Source organism: Pseudonaja textilis, chromosome 2 (genome assembly GCF_049901715.1).
Source record: "Pseudonaja textilis isolate UNSWEBS1 chromosome 2, rPseTex1.2, whole genome shotgun sequence".
NCBI classification, from domain to species: domain Eukaryota; kingdom Metazoa; phylum Chordata; class Lepidosauria; order Squamata; family Elapidae; genus Pseudonaja; species Pseudonaja textilis.
In genome coordinates, this window is record NC_141991.1 from 57,913,004 (window position 1) to 57,938,795 (window position 25,792).

The 25,792-nt window shown below is 37.1% G+C and overlaps 1 protein-coding gene across 9 annotated transcripts; it reads left to right on the forward strand.

The window, feature by feature from the left end:
* The first annotated feature begins 343 nt into the window (after window positions 1-343).
* Window positions 344-24,793, forward strand: NEK4 (NIMA related kinase 4). 9 transcript variants are annotated; one of them, XM_026724812.2, is made up of 16 exons: window positions 344-565; window positions 2,554-2,820; window positions 3,146-3,343; window positions 4,398-4,505; window positions 6,838-6,992; window positions 9,095-9,224; window positions 11,075-11,473; window positions 14,054-14,107; window positions 14,333-14,488; window positions 15,297-15,425; window positions 15,732-15,798; window positions 17,189-17,298; window positions 18,367-18,455; window positions 20,865-21,064; window positions 21,365-21,498; window positions 22,385-24,793. In XM_026724812.2, exons 1-16 carry the CDS (start codon window positions 473-475, stop codon window positions 22,475-22,477), a joined length of 2,382 nt encoding a protein of 793 aa, XP_026580597.1. In that variant the 5' UTR covers window positions 344-472; the 3' UTR covers window positions 22,478-24,793. The 9 variants fall into 9 exon arrangements, with proteins under 9 accessions (XP_026580597.1, XP_026580601.1, XP_087780132.1 ...); XM_026724816.2 differs by having other exon boundaries at window positions 11,075-11,461; XM_087924003.1 differs by lacking the exon at window positions 344-565 and adding an exon at window positions 812-1,001 and having other exon boundaries at window positions 11,075-11,461.
* The last annotated feature ends 999 nt before the right edge of the window (window positions 24,794-25,792 follow it).

The window sequence follows — 25,792 nt, forward strand, 5'->3', positions numbered from 1 at the left end:
CTGTTGACAGCAGAATTGCTTACTTTTATTTGTTTTTTTATTTTCGACTTTTTTTCTATGTTGTGTATGTGTTTGTTCGTTATTTTAATTGTATATTTAATAAAGTTTGTTTTTTAAAAAAATAAAATAAAATGCCAGCAATTTCAACGGCATCCTCTGGCCAGAATGCCCAGAACGAAAATGGCTGACAAGCAGTTAAAATAGTGGATAACAGGGTTGAACGCATGCGCGGAAATAAATTTGCCCGTGTCCAAGATGGTCGCTTAAGCAACGTAATATTACCATAGAAAATAGAAGGACTTTTTTTTTTTTCCTTTTGTACGTTCTGGAAGAAGTGCTCTCTATGGCACCCAGAGGTTTGGTGATCTCTATGGCATCGGGAGCCGCGTCCTCGCAGGGAGTGGATGGGGGCTGCCGGAACCCCCCCGCTCCCGGGTCTCATCGGGCTACCTGAGTGTGGGGTCGCGTGAAGATGCCCCTGGGCGAGTACACTTTCGTGCGGGTTGTGGGGAAGGGCAGCTACGGGGAAGTGAGCCTGGTGCGGCACCGGCATGACGGCAAACAGGTAAGGCGGGCTGGGGAAGAAGGGGGTTGTTGGGAGAGGGGACTCCGCCGGAGGGTCCGGGAGGCGTGTTGCGGGGAGTGGGGGGACGACGCGACGCTTCCCGGGGACTCCTTTTCGCGCTCCGTCCCTCCTTCCCTCGCTGTCTCCGGAGGCCTTTGCGGGTTGGAGATGGAGGACGGTGGCCCGTGCGAGTCGCTTTTGCTCTCCGACCAAAGGGGAATTTAAAAACAACTCCGCGCCACAAAGTGGCGGCTGTCCTACAGCAACAGGCGTTGCTCCGTGTGAAAATAGGATCGACCATCCTTTCCACACTTGGAGTTCCGCATCCAATTTTGGCCGCCACCTATAAAAAAAAGATGTTGAGATCCTAGAAAGAATGCAGAGATGATTAGGAGACTGGAGGCTAAAACATATGAAGAACGGTTGCTGGAACTGGGTATGTCTGGTCTAATTTCATTCAGAAGGACTAGGGGAGACATGATAGTAGTGTTCCAATATCTCAGGGGCTGCCACAAAGAAGAGGAGGTCAAGCTGTGCTCCAAAGCACCTGAGGGCAGGACAAGAAGAAACTAATCAAGGAGAGAAGCAATCTAGAAGTAAGGAGAAATTTCCTGACAGAACAATTAATCAGTGGAACAACTTGCCTCCAGAACTTGTGAATGCTCCAACACTGGAAATTTTTAAAAAGATTTTGGACAACCATTTGTCTGAAGTGATGTAAGGTTTCCTGTCTGAGCATGGGTTGGACTAGAGAGAAGACATCCTCTGTTATTCTATTCTATTCCTCCTTCTCATTTTGAAATTTACTATCAAGGATGCCTCCCCCCCACTTGGTTTGTTGGTTGATTCTGCTTTCCAGCTACAATACTCCCCCTTCCTGTCCTCATTCAGTCTTCAATGGATTTATCCTAAGAGTCTTTTCAAAATCCATATTTTTTCTGTTCATTCCATAACATTTTTCTTGCAAGAGCAGTTTTTATTCAGGACATTAGTAAAGGTATCTTTAGATGACAACCAAATTAGATTTTATTAAAGCTTGAAATAATCTGAAAAACTAATCAGGATATTTTTTTTTCATTTTGTGTCTAATATATTAAATTGATATGTGTTAAAGGAGAAGAAAACCAGTCCATAATTTTTGATATAGAGATTCCAAGATTTTGATAAATGATTAAACAATTTACTTACATCTTTAAAATTTTATTGATTTCTGGTCTTGTAAAGCAAATAACAAATATATTAAAACAAAAAAAGGGCAACAGTGAAACAATTCTTTATTATACGCATTCAGTGTGCCCTTATCAATTTTACATTTCTAAAGTATTTTTTAAAAAACAAGGATACCAAATTTAGTACAGGAAAAATATTAAACAAGTATTTAAATTATTAAATTAAGTACAGTGTGAATTAAATGAAGGTTCTGTGCGTCGGCAGACATGTCATTTTGGGATTTAGGATATAGTTTGTACTTTTGAAGAATCAGACTGGCAGTTTGGAGATATTCTTGGAACTATTGGTCCCTAGAGAGAAATGTCTGTGAGAAATGTCTGTGAGAAATGCCTTTAGCTAACATACAGTATTAACAGAGCCCGTTCCTTGAATGGAGATTTAACTGTATTTATGGTCCTAGAGTCACATTTAAGGTGTTGTATTTTCTATTTGCAAAAATTATTTGCTTTCCTTGAAAAAATTTTTTGCCTGGTGGATAATGCTACAGTTAGAGTTTTGTCAAAGGTTGACATATCACTTCTATTATCAGGTTACCTTGCCATCACTTTTTATAAAATTCCAAGTTTATTTGCTTTTTGCATCCTCTCTCCCTCTCCCATGCACGTTGCTTTTGCAGCTGGGAGAGTTTTTGTTTTGAACAACTCATGTGATAGTGTTTGTACAAAAAAGCCCCACATGGTTGATCTTTAGATTTCTTTCATTTACAGTAATATTTTTTTTTTTTAAAAAAAGATTAAACCTTCTTTCTGTTTGTGCAGTATGTTATCAAAAGGCTGAACCTTAAACATGCCTCAAGCCGCGAGAGAAAAGCAGCAGAGCAGGAAGCCCAGCTATTGTCACAGCTGAAGCATCCAAACATAATCACCTATAGAGAGTCCTGGGAAGGAGATGATGGCTTGCTGTACATTGTCATGGGCTTCTGTGAAGGAGGGGACTTATATCATAAACTGAAAGAGCGGAAAGGACAACTTCTTCCTGAGTCTCAAGTGGTGGAGTGGCTTGTTCAGATTGCTATGGCACTGCAGGTACCTGACCTCCCTTTACATGGATTGATTTTAGTTGTTTTATCATTTTCTAAACTGTTCTAGGAGGCCTATTACAAGTTTCCATGGATATTTGTAATGAGCATAGAAAATAATGAATATATTCTTGATGTAATTTTGATCATCTTATTAATATCTACAGAGTCAACAAAACTGATTGGTGGCTCCCCAGCTTGACAGATTTATTTAATGTAGTCCTGTCCCTCTGCAAGGAGCTTATAGTTTATTAAATAATTGTTTTTTTGTCATGCAGTCAGGAAACTAAACTTGATATGTAATTTGTGAATTCCAATATTTTATTTTTCAGTATTTGCATGAGAAGCACATTCTGCATAGAGATCTCAAAACTCAAAATGTTTTCCTGACCCGTTCTAATATTATCAAAGTGGGAGATCTGGGAATCGCCAGAGTGCTGGATAATCAGCATGATATGGCTAGTACTCTCATTGGCACTCCTTACTATATGAGCCCTGAGTTGTTCTCTAACAAGCCTTACAATTACAAGGTAAAGTATATCATATAAATGAACTTAATCTCTTAGGTATTTGTCTTCAGATAACCAGTCTACATTCTTGAGATGAAGCCTTGCTAGTTAAACATGCCCTATCTGGGCTGCCAGCAATCAGACAACCAATATTTTGCAGCAAAGAGCAAATGATTTGAATTTCTTTGCTACCCTTGTGGTTCTCTGGATTTTTGCAGCTAGTATACTGTTTATGGTGAAACTACAAACTTAAAGCAGAACAAGAAAAGCTTTACAAGGAAAAAGCAAAGACATTCCCAAAGACAGAAACTGCTAAGGAGATTTGATATGCATAGTGAATCTAGAATGTCAATTGTCTTTTGAAAGGAAAAGAAAAAATTGCTGGATAGAGTAAATGGGATGGGGTATTCTGGAAGAAGGACTGGCAAAAGGTCTGGAAAGCAACAATTTGAAGTATGTCCTATTTGATAATTTCTAATGCACCTTCCTGATATTTTTCTTATTCTAGTCCCTGCAATTTATTTCAAACGTGTCTTATCATAATTATATGAATAAGGTTTACATTATTTTCATAATTCTAGTGAATAATTCTAGTGAATTATATTAAAAATGTTCCATCTATAAGTAGTTATCTAGAGCAGTGGTCTCTAATCTTTGTAGCTTGGTAGCCTGGCTGAAGAGGGGAACAGGGGAACCAAGCTACTCAAATGGTGGGCTGACGTGCATGCACATGCACACACAGCTTAACTGTGTACACATGCATGCCTGCCTGCCACTCATGTGGGTCTAGTGTGTGCACGCCACCAGCCTGCCAGTCAAATGGCCTGGTTTCGAATAGAGAGACCCTTGATCTGGAGGAAACAAAAATAGACAATTTGATATATTGGAATTGGAACTACATCAGAATTTTCAAAACCTGCATTGTCATCTCCAATTTGCCACAAAAGAGGAGATATTAAGGTATTTGATTTATGGAGCACCTGTGAAATAGATTGTGTAGGCAACGTGTACTTCATTTGCTTTTATTCGGATGGCTTTTCAAAAGTATATTGTTGTGCTTTGTTTGCATTTACAGTCTGATGTTTGGGCCTTGGGTTGCTGTGCATATGAAATGGCCACCTTGAAGCATGCTTTTAATGCTAAAGACATGAATTCCTTGGTTTATCGAATTATTGAAGGAAAGGTATATTTTTAATCTAATATTTACTAGGCTTCCTTCACATAGAGAATTTCCAACTTGTTATTTTGTGCTTGAGAAAACTACATAGAGGATAAAGACACTGCAAGTCATATTGAAATACCTGCTGTTAAATATGGGAAATGCTATCCTTTTAAATGAAGAATTGCAAGGATTTCCCCAAATAATCAATTGGTAGCAAATGTTGAGTAAGTTTGATAAATGTTGCTTTCTTTGTGTTGGCATAAAACATGTCATGGATGATGAATGCAGCGTCATACATAGCAATGTATAGAATCTGATATATAGAATATCTCAGGAAAATTCATTTTCCCACATTTGCTCTCAGGTTCCCTAGCAATTTATACAGGTAGTCCTTGGTTAATGATGGTCATTGGGACTGGAATTTCCATCATTAAGCCACGTGGTAATACAGCTCAACACTGTGTGACTGCATTGCTTTGCAATAGCATTGTTAGCACTCTCCATTAAGTGATAGTTGTGGGTATTTAAACAAGGACCTCCTCACAACTTCTTGCTGACTTCCAACAGGCAAAATCAATGAGGTGTGCAAGGGGTTAGTGAGGTGCAATGTGAGCATGGTAGGACTGGGAATGGTTGTTGCAGGAAGGGAGAGACTTGTGAATTTCCCTGGTGGCTTCCCCATTGACTTTCCTTGTGGGAAGCTGGCAGGGAAGGTTGCAAATTATGATCACATGACTGCAGGATGCTGCAGCTGGTGGTCAGGTGCCCAGATCACAATTACATGATCCTGTGTGTGCTGGGAAGGCTGGAACTTCAAGGACCAGTTGTAAGTACCAGTTATTCAGCACCATCATAAAACATTATTAGTGTTATGCTAACAAAAGAAAGCAGCATTCAAATGCCATCATGATGTGTTTTTATTCATCTTTCATTCGATTTATATGGACACCTACTTTACATATTCCAGGTAGTTTACAATAAAATCAATACATAGAAGACACAGTATAAAAATAAAAATACTTAGCCAAGCATTAGCCACAACCAAGAGAACAACTCCATGATACATCTGGGGCCCCAGGCCTGGGCACAAAATTGTTTTTAGGGCTTATGAACAGTCAACAGGGTTGAAGCCAATCTAATTTTAGTAGGAATGATGTTGCACAGAGTAGGCACCATGGAAGAAAAGGCTCTTCTTGGCAGTTGATACTCCTTAGTTGTTTAGATCCAGCAAGTGTTCCTGCCAAACTGGATGGGATGAGTAGAGATAATTCGGAGAGACAGTAATAGTCCCAAGCTGAAAGTCCCAAGCTATTACCTGAAAGTAATAGTCCCAAGACATGAAAGGCCTTAAAAGTAACTGCCAGGATTTTGAATTGCAACCTGAAGCAACTGGAAGCCAATGCAGCTTGTAAAGCAGAGGTGTTTTATGCATTGAATAACCAACACCATTAATTCTCCATGCTACAGCCAAATTCGGTATCAGCTGAAGCTTCCAAATGCTTTTCAAAGGCAGTGAGAGAGGCAACACAGACTTTATACTCTACCTCTTTCACATGTATACATTGGACGGTTAATGGCCCTATCCAGAAATGATATACAGTTTAATTAGATATACGTCAGGAGTGGCTGAGACATTTCTGCCTGCCACACTCAGGTTGGATAATATCCTTAACAGTTAAAGGTAGGAAAACAATTGAAAAATTGATAGAAGCAACCATCTTGGTTTGTTTTGTGAGGCTGGTTACTGCTGACTTCTGTCCATCCATCCAATTCATCCAGGCATCTCATAAGCAAGTGAAGATGGGCAGCATTGTGATCTAAAGAATGTCATTTAAATGGAATGCTCTTCCTGCTTCAGTTGTTGACATGTCATTTGAAATGGGACTGTTCCCTTACATTTGTGATGTACTGTAGTCTAGAAAAGAGAGAAAGAAGCAAAGTAGGAGCAGCCATTCAGCAGGAGAAAAATAACAGTAGTCTTACGTGCATGTGATAGGAGCAGAAAACATTGAGTGCTATTGAATTGTTTGAAAATTGAGTGTACCTCGAGAACAAGTCAATTTCACACTGGGAATATTTCTTCCAAGGCTTTAGCAGAATGGCAATCCGTTATCCATTACCCACTGGGTTTCTTATGAAATGCTTAAAAAGTTCTAGACAATGATAATATTTCTTGATGATATTATTAGTTTCAATAGCCTGTTAGAGGTTCTAGCCCTATTTTTCAGCCTCTTTCAGAAAGGTGTTGCCAGAGCTTTGGTTAACATGTATAGTAAAAGGGGGAAATGTTAATGAAGAAAATGCCTTAAGCCCATGAAAAGTGTTCTTTTTTTCTTCTGTGTTCTTTTAACAGCTGCCACCAATGCCAAAAGATTATAGCACTCAGTTGAAAGAACTGATAAGAACAATGCTTAGTAAAAAGCCAGAGGAGAGACCCAGTGTTAGAAGCATATTGAGGCAACCGTATATCAAGCAGCAAATCTCTCTGTTTTTGGAAGCTACAAAGGCGTAAGAGATATTTAAATGAAAAAATAATTTGAAGCAAAGTGTTTAGTGTTATCACTGGTATTACACCATCCTGGAGTTCATATATTGGCTTTGATAATGGAGTCTTGAGACACAGCTGACTTGGAAACCCAGCCCATTTTTATTATACATGCAGAGAGAGAGAGAGAAAGAGACAGAATAAAGAAACACTTAGTAAACTTTAGTTTCGTGTTATAGCCCAAACCAAAGCTCCTTCTGTATTAGCCTGGTAGTCACCAAACCTGATTCCTGCTCATATGGAACTTTTGGCAATTCAGATGGCTATTCCAGGCAAGCTGGAGAATAGCAAAAGCTTATGAAAGTCCAAAGTGAGCATAGGAGTGACTTGTTGGAAGACTGGATCACATCTGTATGCAGCAGTCCAGTATTATAGGTCCTGATGCTGGGATCCCTCTGAAGAATTAGAAATGCAGAGAAATCAAAAGCCTGCTTCCTTGCTGATTTGCTTATGGCCAAAGCAACAGTTGTGTATCCCTATCTGTTTGAAATATTAGCTGATAGCAATTGAGTGGCATAGGTTAACTATAGTAACTGGGGAAGATGCTATCTTCTATATTATTTGGAACTCTTTTCAATCTCTCAGTGTTTATATACAATTTGTCTGGGCTAGCAGTTGATCGTTATTTTCTTAGAATTCAGTTTAATTCAAAGGTCAACTGGATCAGTACTAAAACTAGCTCTAACAAAAGGCAGTATTGCAGTGAGTGATAGTGTAAGGTCTAAGAAAATTGGATTTATTTCAGGGGCTGTATAATATCTTCAGTACCAGTCTGATTCTATAACACGTCTCATAATTATTTCAAACACTGCTTTTTTACTTCATGTTGTGTTGTGCCTCAATTGTTTGTTATGCAAAGATCTACAGCAACTAAATGTCAATTCATAAAATATTTCTATGGTCTTTAGAGTTGCCAACAGATAGGGAGGGGGGAGCAGTGCAGCAGCTTGCAAACTGTAACTGCATTCCATAAATGTTTTCAAAGATTGTAACTAGGTGAGTGACGTTTCTGCCGCGCAAAATTCTAACTAGAGAGCATGATTGATGACTCTTGGCTATGAATGTGTTCCATTGGAGAATATGAATTATGATACACCCAGGGGATGGCGGAAAACCAGGGTCAAGGGTGACAATGAATTATGTGCCTCAGAGTCAGCTAGCTGTCAAGATTCTGGCAGTAACCCCCATTTAAATCATGAGTCTCGAGCCAAACCTCCAAAAGTTAAGGATTTATTGTGAGTTAAACTGTCCAGCACTGCCTGGGTATAGGCGACTCTGAGGCACATAATTCATTGTCACCCTTTACCCAGGTTTTCCCCCACACCCTGGGTGTATCATAATTCATATTCTCCAATTCATAGCCAAGAATCATCAATCCAGTTAGAATTTTGCACGGCAGAAACGTCAGTCACCTAGTTACAATCTTTGAAAACATTTATGGAATGCGGTTTCGGTTTGCAAGCTTCTGCACTGCTCCCCCCTCCCTTTCTGTTGGCAACTCTAAAAAGACCAGAGAAATATTTTATGAGTTGACATTAAACTTATTTTCAAAATTGAAGAATATTTTCGTATCTCAGAATTTTATTAAAAGTTTTCAAGCAACTAAATATTGTAAGAAGGTTTATCTATGAAAGGAAATTGAAAGGTTAATCTTCATTGACTGTCCCTTGAGTTTGGTGCAGTATAGGGTAAACCTCTATAGCAGTACAAAAGATAAATCCAAGGGCTACAGGGAAAATGAGAACAATGATAGTGATTGGGGCCATAACGTTTTTGGCAATCATTTATTCTCTATTGGCTCATCTATTTATTTATCTCGTATGTTGGACATCGTTCATAGGACACATTCTTAAAAGTGAATAATTAAACCATATTTACAAATGTTTATGACTTGAGAAGCAGTTTTGTATCTAAAATAATATCCATATTGCTACACCTGCAGTACTTCAGAAAAAAGTAAACCTATACATAGAGATATGAGAAAACTATGTTTTGGCAAAAAGTATTGAAAAATGTCCATATTTTGTAAATCTGATAACATATCTTCTTGCTTTTTTCTTTAAAGAAAAACATCTAAAAATCATAAGAAAGTGTCTGAAAGCAAACCTCGGGGATCTTCAGAGAAAACTGAATTAAAGAAAGAAAGTACAGAATCTCAGAAGCAGCCAAATGAACTTTCGAAGAAGTCCAATGGGGCAAGTTATTATTTTAGCTCTGTAGCCAGAATGGGTGGGGCAGAAAAAAAAGCCCATGGTCAAGTTTGATGAAATACAAATTTTGTTTCAAATTAAGGAGAAAGAATATCAATTCTTAATCCTTCCATCTGTTTGTTTTCTCATAATGATACCCATTTAAATTCTGTTCAATTGGAGGTGCACAGTCGGTTGCCCTAAAGCACGGATGGCAAACTCGATCGTGTCACATGACATATCGCGATGTATCAACGTTTTTTGCCTTTGTGGAGTCGGGGTGGGTGTGGCCTGCATGTGACGCATCCATCCTGTGGGCCGCCAGTTTGACACCCTTGCCCTAAAATGTTAGGTATCACCAAACCTATGAAAATACACTGAGTTTTAATTTACATGTCACAGAATAAAATTCTGAAAACCATGGAGACTAATGAATTAACTGCTTCTGTTTAAAATAAATTTAAATTTTGCTCCGTTCCCACCTTGTTCTTTTTCTATGTGCTATTCACTGTTCAGAGTTCAGGCCCTGACATGCCAGTCAAAAGTGAAGTGAATCTCTTGCACAGGTCTACTCTAGAATAGTAAAACTAACTCTTGGAGAACCCTGCATGAGTAGACGATAGAACAGCTTTTTTTTTTTTACAGTGCATGTTACAATATCTTACTTGCAGCCGGAATGGTATCTGATGATTTCCTTTATGGAAAACTCCTTGATGTAAATATTAAGTTATATAAAGAATTGGTTTTCAAAAAATTTAAACAATAACAGGTGGTGCAATAGTTTTTAATAGTGGTCATATAATAACTGTAGCTAATGCTGTGGAAGATGGGAATAGGGAAGTAAGATGAACAAAAAAGATGGACTACTGGTGCAGCTTCATGACAATCAGACCTCTTAGTGAGCCCTTGGTAACACAGGGAGAGAGTTGGAATAAATAAGTGATTCCAATCTATCCTTCTTGCCTTAAGTTCCCATACCTGCCCTATCACAACACATTGTTACAGTAATAGCAATAGCACTTAGACTTATATACTGCTTTATAGTGCTTTACAGCCCTCTCTAAGCGGTTTACAGAATCACATATTACCCCCAACAATCTGGGTCCTCATTTTATCCAGCTCGGAAGGATGGAAGGCTGAGCCAATCTTGAGCCTGGTGAGATTCGTTCTGCCAACTACTTCTGGCTGCAGCAGAAGTAGCTTGTAGTACTGCACTCTAACCACTTTGTCACCGAGGCTCTTGATTATTATTATTTATTAATTATATTATTATATATTAATAATACTTACCGTATTAAGTATTCATATTATTAATTCAGCATTATTAATACAGTATTAATACTAATTAATATTTATTATTAATAACAACATAATCTTATAAGTTTAGTTGGAATACCATCTCCCAGCTTTTGCATGTTTGGTCAGTTATTTGACTGAAGGACTTGAACCAACATAGGTTGAAGATATTGGACCTTCGTATGTCTTGGACTTACATAGCCTTCAAAATATCTTGTAAATAAGGACAGCAAACCAACTTCCGGACCAACTAAGGCCATTGCAAAAAATATCAAGCAGACTAATAGACCAACAGCCTGGCTTCTATATGACTGACCTTTTCTGTCATTTGTGCACCTCCCATATGACTAAGAGGTCTTTTGTTGTTGGCTAAGCCTCTCCTGCATTATACCATTCTAGTAAAACATGCCATATCTTTCCCCAGTCCTCAGTCCATTCCATGTAAAATTTCATAACTGGATCAAGTCAGATCAAAACAGATTACTGTAATGTTATACTTATGTTTAAAATAACCTAGCTTAATAGAATTGGTGACTTAATTGTACTTCTTAATATTACAGAATGAAGATAAATGTTTAATCAATAATAAAACATTTGATGTTTCTTCTTCAAAGAAACTAGCATCTGAACCTGAAAAAACCAGCAAAAATGGTTTGAATAGCTTAGATGTCTCTTTGACAACAATGAACAAAGTTAATATACTTATTGTTCCACTGGAAAAAAGAAACTCTGCAAACAAACAGTTAGCAGAACACAAAGAATCTGAAAATATACATGTTCCCAGTGAAGCAGAGCCTGAAAAAGCAAAAAATAGCCCAGAATTAAAGGAAGAAAGTTTACTGAAAGTGACAAAGACTTGCCCAAAAACTGGAGGTGTAGATGCTAAGGAGACAGATAATGGTGATGACACTACAAACCTTCTGCAACCCACTTCAAAGATTCCATGTGTAAGCAATAAAGTAATTATTTACTGTTTCACGTATGTACGTGTGTATGTGAATATGATATTAGAAGATGTACAGGCAGTCCTTGACTTACAATCATTTCTTTATATTCAGAATTACAATGGCCCTGGAAAAAGTGACTTATGACTGTTTTTCACACTTATGAATGTTGCAGCATTCCATGCTCATGTGATCAGAATTTGGGTGCTTGGTAACTAGCATATATTGCAGTGTCCCGGGGTCATGTGATCATCTTTTGCGACCTTCTGGCAAGCAAAGTCAATGGGGAAGCCAGATTCACTTAACAACCATGTTACTAACTTAACAACTGCAATGATTCACTTAACTGTGGCAAGAAACAAAGTAGGGTAAAACTCACTTAACTGTCTTGCTTAGCAACAGAAATTTTGGGCTCCATTGTGGTCGTAAGTCAAGGACTACCTGCAAATCTGTTGAAAATGTGATTGAACTCTGAAATGCTGGTTTCTGCTGTTTCAGTAACTCCTAGTGCTAAGTTTGTGACATGACCTGATTCTGGACATAAGTTTATCCTGTGCTATTAGTTGGTTTTGCTCTGTTGGAACAGATCATTTTCAGTGCAGATTTCTTCCACAGTACAAACGTGTTTGAGGGAGATAGAGCATCAGACATATTGGTGCTTTGCTAGTCTTGGATTTTTTATGGTTCATTGTTAATATAGTAATATTGCTTAATGCTTGTTAATTGTGTCCATTGATTGGGGTTTATATGTTTTAGAAATTTATTGTTATATAACTATGTGGGCAGCATAAATATGCTATGTTTTATTATTCAGTCAGCCAGATGTTTACACTGGATTTGGCATTTTTATCCTCCAAGCAAGTCCTTTCTAAAGACCTGGGATAGGCAAATGTTGCTTTATTGTTATGGTTTGTGTATGGGTAACTTACAGTTAGATTCCCAGTCTAAGAGTAATAGAAACTTAATAATTGAACTAAGGACTTGAGAATTATTAAGGTAGCTAATTATTATTAACTTACAAATTGTGCATTCACCTCTTCCTTAGCATCTCTTCCAATTAGATTCTTTTCCTACTTAATCTCAGACTTTGCTGAAAAGCCAGATATTTTGTCTTGAATTCTCTATACTGTCTGTCAGAGCTCCAACAAATCTACCCCCATTCAAATCATATCTCTAGCCCCATCTCTCAGAGTTAAAAAAAATTGTTTTATTAGAAATGGCCATGTTGGCCTTAGGTAGTGGAGCCGACACTAAAATACATCATTTCCCCCTTGACCGTGGTCTTCCTCCCACCCACTGGATGTATATTCTCCAGTGGGACACATCCATAGCCAAGAGTCATCAATCATGCTCTCCAGTAATATTTTTGCATGCTGACAACTTTGGGCTGCCAAGGCGATTATCTGAAGCATATGAAGAATTCACTGCTTCCCCCCACTCCCTTTTTGCTGGCAACTAAAAGACCAAGGGAGGAGTATTATTATTATTTAGTTGGCATTCAGCTCCCCTCACTTCTTGAAGGTGACCTGTACAACACAAAAAGAAAACAAATTTATTGCAGGTATAGAACTTAGGGTTACCAAGTTTAGGTTGGGTTTTCTGCATGGAAGCTCGTCATCAGGCAATTGACTTGGACAGTCCTACTCTTTACCCAAGATGCCTCTGATAAGGGGTAGCCCTTCCTCTTGATTAAATATTGGAGTTGTCTTCAGTGCCACCTCGAATCGAGGATTTGCTGCACCTCATAATGGGTTTGGCCCCCTAGGGCCATGGGGTCTGGGGGTTCACGAGGTGGTGGCCTCAGGGTCGATCCCACTACGGGTTTTAAGAGGCTACTAAGGAATACCGGGCGTATTTTCCCTAGCAGACGGAGCAACTTCAGCATTTAATTTCATTTTAATTTCTATCAGATATCATTTTTTGAGAAAGTGATAGCTGTTTTTCTAGGTAGAACAATTGTGCCTCAGTATTTATTTACGTTTAGAGGGCCATTAAATGAATACATATGCACTTATTTCAATGCAATTCAGATCTATATATCTCTGAACCTTTTGTGATCAGATTTTGGGGCTTAGAACTATTGAGGTTGATAAGGACCTTTGCACAATTTTCCTAAAATAGGCAAACTGAACTTAAACAAATAAACCTAGATGTTTGTCCCACCTTGATAATTTTCATAAATAATGAAAGGCAACAAATATACAGTACATAATACTCTTTCCTCTCCTATTTTTCCTAAAATCACCCTTCCAGATCTTGGAAGATTTGCTGGAATTAATCAGAAGTAAGTTAAATCAGAACATACCATATAGGATATCTACATACAGTAGTTTTCCTTGCAATATTTCAAAAAAGTTTTATCATTGTCATCTTCTAGGGTAGTTTGTCATTTTTCTACTTACTAGTTTAGCCTTAGGTAAATGATACAGTATTAGTTTCAGCATCCAGCTATTGTGTTTAGTGCCCAGCTAATAGTTCTTTTACTCCCTTCAATAATGGAGATGTTGCTCTTTCAGTTTCCTAATGCTTATATCACATTCTATTTAATGTTATAATAGTGGCTATTCATGAAAATACAGCAAACTCTCTTTCCAGAGTCTGGACTCTACTGAGAAACTGCTAGTACCGATTGATCCTAGAGAAATTTTGGTAAGTATTTGAATTTTGTGGTCTGCAACACAAATATTATTATGCCAATGATTTATTTTAAAGTACGATGACAGGATTTTCTTCAAATACTTAAGTGAATTTAATTTTGATTAAAATAAAAATAATTTTGGCTTTCTATTAACACTTTTGAACTAAGTGTACATGCTTGATTCTGGACAGCATAAATTGAAGCATTGTAAAGCGTGTGTACATATATATTCATAGAATGAAGCCTCCTGTGAAAACTCAGGAGAAGCTAAAGATCCCATTCTGCCTATAAGCACTCCTTGTTTTCGACCTCAAGGATCGGTTCAAGAGCCTTCCTTGTCACGACAGCGACGCCATAAGAAGCAGGAGCAGTCTGAGATCTGCTCAGACAAGGTAAAGATTAGGACAGTATTAGGAACTAAATTCAGTAGAACACTAATATCTCTGGAAACAATTATATTGGTTAGAAAGCTGTGGAAAGGAATGTTCAATAAAAACAGATTCGATACTTTTTCCCATGCTAAACATTAAAAATTGGAAAAAAGATAGTGATTTTTTTAAAAATTGGGTGAAAGCAGGGATATTGACTTTGGACCAGTTGGCAACTTAGTGGCAATATTTATAGTTACAATAACAGTTTTGACCACCAGCATTTTTAGCTTCTGAGGCATCCAAGTTACTAGAACAATTGTTTAAATCTTTTAAAACTAAAAAAAACACACCACCCCCTGCCATTAGTTTCTATAGATGTTTATGTTAACCAGGTATATTCAATTTAAAGTTCAGTTAAAAAAACCTTTATTTTATAGGTTAGCACATTTCAGTATAAAAATTGGTGTTAGTTTGTAGCATATGTTGTAAAGAACTAAGTGGCAGAACATCTGCCTTTTCTGGAATGATAAAGATCTAATGTGTTGTCTGGGATGTAGGATACTCTATTTTATCTGTGTGAAAAATGAAATGGAAGTGCTATTTGAATATTAATAAGTTGGGAATTAACTTCATCCATGGCTGGATAATCTGTGGTGCTCCAGATGTTACTGAAATATTACTGGAAACATTCTGTATTGGTCATGTTGAATGCGTACCAGCACAATCGCTAGACCTGCCCCTCTGGAGTTCTTTCATGCATTCTTGAGTGAATACTGTACCTGTTTTTTGGGGAGAAACCTTTTATAAAGGTGCTATTTCTCCTGTTAAGATTGCAGCACTTGGTCCTCGACAACTGCCCGCTTTTCCTGATGTAAAGATGAAAGGAGGTAACATAGACCATCAGCGTGCTGCAAATGTTCTGAAAAAGTCAAAAAGCTTTGAAGTAGAACATTCCAAGGTTTGTGCCAAATAACTTTATGTACGTGTCCTTTTTAAAAGAAATTACTCAATTTGAATATTCTAATTTTATATGCCAATCTGGTATCATATTGCCAGAACTGTGTAGAACTATGTAAAATGGGATTATAAAGTAATAGAGCAGTGTAGTTCTTTCCCATAATGTTTTATAGAATAAATACAAAGAAATGTCTAATGACCTATCATTTAGTTGTAAAACTTGAATTTCTTTTATTAAGGATGTATCAGTGCCATATACATCAATAAGTTTACTTTTTTTTTTTTTTTTACTTTTCTCCTTTCAAAGGATCGGCCATTATCAGCCCGAGAAAGGAGAAGATTAAAGCAATCCCAAGAGGACATGCTTTCTTCTGGTAATAGTTTTCTTTGCTGTGAAGTCCTTGGAGCTTTTTGAGCTTGGTTGTTGGCTTGATAATATTTTCAGTGCTAGAAGAGAATGGGGTTTGCTCTCTGTTTTTATATAATAACTTGTCAGGATTGGTTAGGTTTTTGTTTTTTCCTTGGCAGTTCCTTGATTAGGCTTTTGTTTATTGCTTGATTGTTTATTTGGTGTTAAGTTTTCTTTGCCTCCTTCTCTTTTACATTTTACTTTCTTATTTTCACATAGATACACACACCTTATCTCTGACAAATCTTCAGTAAAATAATTCTTTCAAAGGGGCCTTAGTGTAACAGCAAAAATTATTCCCACAAATACATTTCTTGGCACCTCTTGGTCTCTTTCTGTGTCCTGAAGTCATTCTTAAGATGGCTTAATTTAACTGAAAACTTAAATGGGGATCTGGCATGCTGAAGTCTTGGAAAATAAAAACATTGGATAGTTACAACCAATGTTTTAAAAAGATTCACAGCTGCTCAGAGAAAAGAGGTACCAGGAGAAGGAGGAAGGAGCATCATTGAGTCTAAAAATGTGGCAGGGAATATCTTATCGTATGGAGAATATGGGAAATGATGGACAATCTCTTATTTCTGCTGTTTTTCTTGAATGTGGATGTTTTTGTGTAAATTCATTAGTTTCATGTTTGTGCAGTATTTTCCCTCTTTGTGGGCTTCATCAATTTGCCCTCTGTAAAGTTGTATTATAATAGTGAGAGGGTCATAAGGCCTCAACTCTATTTTTAGTTTCCAGGCTACTTAACTTACTGTACTAGCCTTCATAATCTGCTGACTGGAAATAGGCATGTCTTTGAACAATGAGTTGGTGTGTTGGATCTGTTGTTTTTGGTACTGAGGTTTTTGACAAATTCCCTTCCTTTTCACTTTTATCAATTTGCTTTCTGGGAAATGCATACTTTGTGACTAGCCACAAAGATCACATCAACTACTAGATCGCATCAACTACTACAGGAATTGGAAACTAAACTTCCCCTTCATTATACTTGGAAAAGTATCAACAATAGGGTAGAGAGGATTGAGGGATTGATGTAATGATTAAAATATCATGGAGGGAACCCAAATTCAAATCCTCTTCCAGCCACGGAAACTCAATAAGTGACACTGAGATAGTCATTTTTTTCAGTCCAACCTACCTCAGAGTTGCTGTAGGAGGAAAAGAAAGGATTGTATACAGCTTTGAATTCCTAGGGGAAAGACAGGACCAAAATCTTGTACATGACTGAATGTTAAACTGAAAGAAGAAAGGTCTATTTTAGTTTATCAGGCATTTAATCCTGCTGTCATGATAGTGCATATATGAAGTAAAATAAGACTAAACTATACATATTATCCCTTGGTCCTTTTCAGGGCCTTCTATAAGACAAATGTCTTATGATACATCATCAGAAACAAAACTTCCAAAGGAAGATAGTTTTATTCAGATTGCTCAGTTTACTTCAGAATCCAGCACTGATAAGGTAAGTAGTTGTCATATATTAAGTATAGTAACAATTTACAACATTGTAGAATATTAAAAAAGAGATGTGTCTGCCATCAATATATGGAAATTCTACTACTTAAATTATTACCTTTAAGATTTCTACTGCTTTAGATTATTCTAAAGAGAAACAATTATTTTGGGGAATCTGCCATTTTTACAGCAGAGGCCGGGCAGATTTCCCTCCCACTAAGTTTGGAGACAGAGCTTAGAATTGTAAGCAAGTGAGCGAAGCTTCATCTATATTTGCAGCCGGTCCCCTGCGCTAGCATCACCGCCTCTGTTCCACCTCAGATCATCACTAATATATTAAAATAAATTTGGTTTTCCACAGGGGCAGAAAGAGCTATCTCCTACCTTTTATCCAAAGAGAAGAGGAATGGCATACCAGAAATACTAAACAAGTCATAAAAGAAATATTAGACGAGTCATCAAAGGCATACGTAGAACAGATTTCAGAGCCTCATACAATCTATTTCCAATAGCCCAATCTGGATCACAAATCTTCACTGATCATAGTTTTCTGGTGGATCAAAGTAGCTTGCAAAAATACAAAATATGTCTCCTTCATAGGAAACTCTGACTTATTGTACTAGGCCTTCAGTAAGCATGAAAACCGGTTAGGTGATTCTGTCAGCCCAACACATCTCACAGGGATGCTATTATTCTAAGGGCTGCCTTGCAATCCGTGTCCTTTGGATGTATAAGTAACTTAATTCTTCTGCATTGGTCAAAGCATCCTTTTGCAGAAGAATATTGCAGAAGTAGCTCACAGCACAGACTTTGAAGACTTCATCATATAGGAATTCCTCCCAGGGCAATTCTGATATGTCCTGTAGGATGCCCATAGAAACGTTATCATCATTGAAAGTAGCTTGTAATCTGCTATGCTTTCAAGTACTATCCTCACAAAAGTATTTCATTAGAAACGTAAATGAAGCTAAATTCACATTGCTCTTTCACTGAGAAGTAAGAAAGAATTTTCTATTGAATTATTCCTATAATGGTTCTCTCTGTTTTCTTGTACTTGAAAAATTGTCCTCAACAGAAGAAAAGCTTAACTGGTTGTTGCACTGAGGATGAACTGAGCTCTTCTACAAGCTCTACAGAAAAATCAGATGGAGATTATAAAGAAAAGTAGGTGTTTTCTGTCTATGGTTATGTGTGGTTTACGCATGTTAATCACATATATAGTTTGTTTATTATATAAATAAAACTATTGCTGTTTGTAAACCATTAGTGTATTGTATGATAAGTCCCTTGTGGATATTAAGCCATAGCCAGTCACTGAGTGCATTTGTGTATCTGTATACACATGTGATATAGTTATGTTCCTAGTCAAAGGCCCAATAAAAAAATCATCAATAGCCAAGTTTAGGAAGTACTGTACTATGTTATAAAGACCTCCTCAGTATTAACTATTATAAGATCTCCTTTTAAAAGGAAAGTTCAACCTAAAAATAACTGGGTTGAAAGCAGCACAGAAAAAAATAAAACTGGGAAATGATAATTCACTATTCCCACTTATAAAAATGCTGGAAGAACTGTGTCAAGGAGTTTTCTGTGTAGCTTTCTTTAAAATTACTGTGAAAATTCACAGTATTTTTATAGATAGTTTTGTTAAGAATCAGAATCTTCTACATCTTTTCCATATTATCTTAATTAAAACTTGAAGCTTCCAGAAGCTTCAAAAATTTTAGCAAAGGGTTCTCTGCCTGGTTGCTGGGTGGGCATAGCCTAGTTGGCCTCCTGAACCCGGGGAGGGGGTGTTTTTGCCCTCCCTGTGCTCTGGGGGCTTTCTTCGAGCCTCCGGGAGGGTGAAAACGGCCTCCCTGGGCTCCAGAGGCTTTCTGGAAACCAGAAACTAGTCCCTTTCCAGACTTCCCGAAACCTCTGGGAAGTTTTGCCCTCCATGAGCCTCTGCGTGCACCAGTGGTGGGATTCAAATTTTTTTTACTACTGGTTCTGTAGGTGTGGCTTGGTGGGCGTGGCACGGGAAGGATACTGTAAAATCCCCATTCCCTCCCCACTCCACTAACCTGCTTTCCAGCTCCGTTCTCCTGTGCAGGGCAACAAAAGACCCAGCTCAGGAGGCAGAGAATAGATGGGGGCAGAGCCAGTCAGAGGTGGTATTTGCCAGTTCTCTGAACTACTCAAAATTTCCGCTACCGATTCTCCAGAACTGGTCAGAACCTGCTGAATACCACCTCTGGCGTGCACCCTGTACTTACCTGCATCCAAAATGGGCTGTATGGGGACTCCTGGGAGGGGGTGAGCGGGGCCCAGCCATGAGTGGGATTTGGGGGTTCTCCAAACTGCACAGAATCTTAGGTAGGGGCTTTCCCGAACCCCTGCAAACCCCCAGTAGCCCAGCCCTGGAAGCATCCCCTCTTCTATTTGTAAAGTTTTATGAAAAGAATTTGGAAATTTGTAGTTTTCTGCATTAACAGTCTCTTTGATCCAGCCAACAGACAAATATTCCTAAACCCAGTGCAGTACAGGTACCGGTAGTCCTCAATTTACAACCACAATTGAGCCCAAAATTTATGTTGTTAAGTGAGAAATTTGGTGAATTTTGCTCCATTTTACGACTTTTCTTGCCACAGTGGTTAAGTGAATCGCTGCAGTTGTTAGTTTCCCAATTGACTTTGCTTGACAGAAGGTCACAAAAGGTGATCACATGACTCCGAGACATTACAACCGTCATAAATACGAGTCATTTGTCAAACATCCGAATATAAATCACGTGACCATGAGAATGCTGTATCGGTCATGTGAAAAAAGTCACATTTTTCACTGATGTTTTAACTCCAGTCACTAAATGAACTGTTGTAAGTTGATTGTCACCTGTAACCTGTATAGTTCATGTGCCATCTGCATGTATGGGAGTGTATTTTCCCTCTCTACTTTACAGTAACAGTCTATTGCTCTCATGCCACAAAACTAGAAGTAATCCTCAACTTAGCATTGGTTGTTTAATAACCATTCTGTTATGATAGTCTTTAAAAAATGCTCCTTATGATCCATCCTTGGAGTTATGACTGCCGTGTCCTGTTGATCATGTGATTGCCGTTCAAGTGCTTGGCAATAGGCTCTCATTTACAATAGGTTGTGGCATCTTTCAGCCACATAACCATGATTTGTAACATTTTTTCTGAATTCTAGCTGGGTTTACTTAATGGCTATGTAATTCGTTTTATGACTGTCATAAAACATTGTAAAATTGAGTCCTGTCACATGGAGCTTCAACCTATGGCCACAATGTTGTATGAAATTCCAGGCCCAGTTGTAAGTTGTAAGTTGAGGACTACTAATATGGTTTTGTTGAAATCTTTTATTTTTGTCTTGCTCGGTCTTGGTTTATCTCCAACCCATTCCTCGTTCTGAAGCAGGAAGAGAAACATGATAAAAAACCTTTTGGAAAATAAGGCCTAAACCATACCTTACACAATTCTGTGTACTATACTAAGTTTAGATAGTTCACCATTAAAATTCTCGAATTGTGTATGACTTGTGAGTATGCTGAAGTATTTTCTTGTTTTGCAGAAAAAGTAATGAAATGAATGACTTGCTACAGTTGATGACGCAAACACTAAAAATGGATAATATTGAAAATTATTCACAATTTGCAATGCCAACACCTGAGTCACAGTTCAGGCTAAATAGAAAATATAGGGATACACTGATCTTACATGGGAAAGCAGCTGAAGAACCTGATGAATTTCAGTTTCAAGAGCTTCCTTCAGGTCTGTATGTTATGCTTGATACTTGTGATATTCAAATTAGATTTTCTGCTCTAGCATTACCAACAAAAAAATTTATTAAGAAGAAAAGCAACTCCCCTTTTAAAGGTTCCATTTAACCTATTCTATCTACAGAAATGGTATAAGTACCGATTCTGATTATTTGGAATAGAATGCTAAATAAAATCTGAGAATCTCCAGAATATTGATCTGAATTAAAATTAAAATGTTACACTTGATCTCTCAAATTATAGATGCCAGAATTAAAATTAAAAAAAACAATGTATTTTATTATTTTATTAGATGTCAAGTCTGGTCCTCAGAATATTAGAAGATTGGTTGAGATTTTAAGAGCAGATGTAGTTCAAGGAATTGGAGTAAAGCTGCTAGAAAAAGTTTATGATGCAATGGAGGAAGAGGATGAACAGAAAAAAGAGGTATGTTTTTTTGACAGAACAAATATAAAACTAATTATTTAATACAAAATCCAAGAATGTAAAAGAATTCTAGAATTCTGATAGATCAGAAATAACAGATGCCCAGAAATAAACCCAATCCACAAACTATTCCAGCAAGATAGGCAGGAACAATCTAAGATGAAACAATACAGCCAACCAAATTAGATCAATGCAGGGGTGGGATGCTACCGGTTCTGGATGGCTCTATAGAACCGGTAACTTTGAAGAGCAGAAGACACAGAACCGGTTCTGTGTCTGCTGCTGTTTGGTCCACCTGCCTGCCCGGGTTCTTACCTGACCTTTATTTCCTGTTTTTCAACCTCAGCTGCTTTGCACGGCACAGCTGAGCTTGAAAAAGCAGTTAAAAAGTGCTTTTTGAAACGCTGCGCACCTGCATGCAGTGCTTATCAGCTGTCCTGGTGGCTCAGCTAATGGTGTAGTACATGCGCGCGCGTGTAGTATACACATGCACAAAACACAAAAACCGAACCAGTAATAATGCCGATTGAATCCCATCCCTGGATCAAGGTAGGTAGGGCTGGGTACAAACGCCACAAATCCAATTCCCTTGTGCCAAAGCACTGATATTATTTAATTTGGCAGCAAAATGTTTGTAAACTTATTGAATACCAAGATACCAACATTTCAGCTCTAGCTGCACATATTCTCCATTAACGTGTCTTAATATTTTCTATTACCATCTTTGTGTTGCCACAAAATTCAGTGTTTTATGAATTCTTAATTGTGCAATTTCCCAAATACGTGCACTAGTTATCTGTGGATTTAATAGTGATCAGTTTTGCATATAATCTCTGCTTAAATGTACTATTCATGTTTGAATTACAATGTTTTTTCCCTCCTTTAGCTATGTTTGCGGAAGCTCATGGGAGAAAAGTACACGTCTTATAGTATGAAGGCTCGTCATTTAAAGTTCTTAGAAGACAATGTGAAACTTTGACAAATACCTCAGTTGAACTGTTTCTTCCTGAAAGAAAGACACTCAGTTTGTAACTGGAATGATTTTTAAAATTTTCTTAAGATTCATTCATTTAGAAGATAAACCTTTTCCCATACTGTTTCTTGTTATCTATTGTAGATTGTGTATTTAGTTTAGAAGGAGCAATACATGCTTAAAGGTAAGTTTGGATAAGTGGGAATTTTTTTAAATACTAGCAACAAGCAGCACTTTCTAATGATTCTGTCTTTTTAAAATATTAAATTATTTTTGTTTCAACGTCAATCATTTAAAATTGGTAAACCTGTATATACTGGTAGTCAAATATGTACGTTGTTGGAATTTGGTATTTTAGACAACCTCTGATTTCAGCCCAAGAATAAATTTTCAGTAAAGTAGAATAATTTTCAATTAATGTTATGGTATAATGAAAAAAAAACCCTAACAAATTCTATTCAGGAAAAGAACATAGATGTGATGCACCAATTAGAGACAGGAAAAGAGTAAGACTATGTGAAGACCTTAATGCTTTCTTAGCTTAATTGTTTGCTTGCGGGAGCTTCATTATCCAATTAGGTAACATCATCAGTGCTGTTGGGCGTGTGATATGCTGTTTATACACAGTAGCTTGGTCTTGCCAGTGTTGGTGGGTAACACTCATTGTTAATTCCTTCATTAGGATATTGTTTTCTGCTTGTTTGTCTGGTTTTAATCACTGCTTGTCTGGGTTTTGGTTGTTGGAGATGTATTGAGGTCTTCTTGTTTTCTTCAAACAAGTTTCAAGGACACCAGAATTCAACCATGAATTGCATATATTCTCTTCAGTTGGAATATATATGTTTATATCTTTATCAACATATCTGAGAACCAGTATTTTTAAAACAATGGTGTACTAATCTATTTGTCCAATATTCACATATAATATTGGATACATAATTAGTATGACTATTTTTTTTAAAAAAGTAAAAAATCCTATAGGGCTTTTTACAAATTTTACCCTTCTAACAAATACATATTTTATATGAGAAATCATTTTCATTATTTTTGAATAAGAGGATGGGAAAACAACATAAATTGAGTGTCTGGAGCAGGGGTGTCAAACTCGCAGCATCATGACGGCGTCAAGTGACATATCAGGATTTCCCCCCATCGCTAAACTGGGTGGGGTGGGGCCAGTACGTGACGCATTTGACCTGCAGACCATGAGTTTGACACCCTTGTTTGAGTATTTTGCTTGAAACACAATGCTTACTATTTTAATAAACTTCGGGTTGTGATGGGATGTGTTTAATTAAATCAATTGAGATATTAAGCTTCACAGGAATCAAGTAAAATTATTTATTACAAAAGACTTTGAAGTGATGAACATTAGAAATTTCTTCTACTAAATTTTGTCTTGCTTGATTTTTAGTTTTATGAGACCAAATGGCAAAAGCTCTCTGACTTATAAAATTTATTTATATTGCACTGGAAAGCTAAGCATCAAGCAAAAATAATAGAATATCTCTAGAATTTGATTATACAGTCAAGAAATTCAAACCTAGTCAATCCTAGGCAACTCTAACTCTTATGGGACACCAGACCCTCTAAAACCCATTAACAAATATATAATTGATTAAATCAAGTAAAATTAAATAATATGTGAAATAAATGATCTCTGAGGCCAGTTCAAAAGCCACAAGTGGAAGCATTGTTTCACCACATGGGAACAGTTTTAAGGTTACGTGGGACTATGTCTTGAGTGTAGAGGGAATAGCCAAGGAATCTGAATCAGTACATGTAACAGTGAAAATAGTAGAAAGCAGAAACACTATACTGCCCAAAGGGCTAAAAATAATATTTCACAGTAACACCTGGCCTTAATTACAGCTAATGCAGGGCTCCAAGAAGACAAGGAACCTAAGTCAACAAAACAAGAGTAGAAAAGGAGAGAACTGCTAGGAGGCTATTGCAGTATCTAAAATTCCTTCCTTGCCTCCCCGCTCACTCCAAAGTGCTTTGAATGGATTGGATCCAGGAATTAATTACATTAGTCAGCATCTACTGAACAGAACTGAGTAGAATTTCTCAGAATACTCATGTTCATGAAAAGGAGCATAGATGCCAATGTTGCTCCCAAATATTACAGAAAATTTAATGATATAGAGCAGATTTCTAGGAAGGTGAAAATTCTATCATTGCTCATTCTGCCAGTGGAAATACACTGCCAGATCAGACATTTCTCAAAGTAGAAGGAGATGTCATGCCCCCAAAATATACAGTAGTTGTTATACAAACTCAGCTCCTCTATTAATAAACTTTTATACAGAACCTGGAAAACAAGGAGTTATTATCATTGTTCTTCATATTTAGGACCCAGATTGTTGGAACCAATATCTGACTCTGTAAACTGCTTAAAGAGGGCTATAAAGCACTGTGAGTCTAAATGTTATTGCTATTTTAGGACATGCAGTAATAAAATTTAAAAGCAACAAATGCTTTGCCAATTCACAGAATACCAACATTTATCACAGAATGCAGATTATGGATGCAGAAAAAGTATGCATGAATGATGGAGGTTAGAGAACGCAGAAGAGTCAGAAGGAAATTAAATACAAGTCATACATACGATATAAAAGCAAAATGGTTATAGCATCAAAATGTCATTCAAAACAATCATTCTGGTATGATAATCCACATATGACCCTATAATCTTGGTCCAATTCTTAGGTGATAAAATGGGATTGCTATATCAAATTTAATTTAAATTTTCATGCTGGAATTTCTTATTGAAGTTCATTCACTCAGGGAAGATCACTGTAAATAAGGTCAGTTAAGTGTTTAAGAGAGGTTAACATAGTTGCTACTGTAGCTTTTAGATACTATGATTTCTGGCATTGTGATTTGTGTACATTCTTAAATGATCACAATTGATAATTACTATGTGCGTTCATGAGTCTATAATCTGGAACTCTGGATAATCTATATTGCATCTGTTAAAGTGAACTATAATCCATTAAAATCTCATCCTATAAGAAGTATTAATCATTAAAATGTCAGAAGATTTTCACTTTTGCTGGAATTTACACAACTACTTTGAAAATGCATTGAATACATACATATTTAAAATATTACTTAAGCGCAAATTCAGAATTAGTCATAATATGATTTTGCAATAATGTCTAACAGACTGGTTTAAAGAGATTGGCCTATTTTATTGTTGACTGCAGTTAAGATGATTTCTAAGTGATTTCTATGATTAGTGGTAGTAGACTTTTAACTACTGCAGAAGCAGCAATATAATTATTTCCATGGCTTACTTAATCCTCTTAGGATATA

Excerpts from the sequence above, each read along its gene's own strand:
- NEK4 (XM_026724812.2), top strand. The coding sequence starts at position 473 with ATGCCCCTGGGCGAGTACACTTTCGTGCGGGTTGTGGGGAAGGGCAGC. Across the intron at positions 566-2,553 it reads ACCGGCATGACGGCAAACAG|TATGTTATCAAAAGGCTGAA; the intron begins GTAAGGCGGGCT and ends CTGTTTGTGCAG. Across the intron at positions 15,426-15,731 it reads TTGAAGTAGAACATTCCAAG|GATCGGCCATTATCAGCCCG; the intron begins GTTTGTGCCAAA and ends CTCCTTTCAAAG.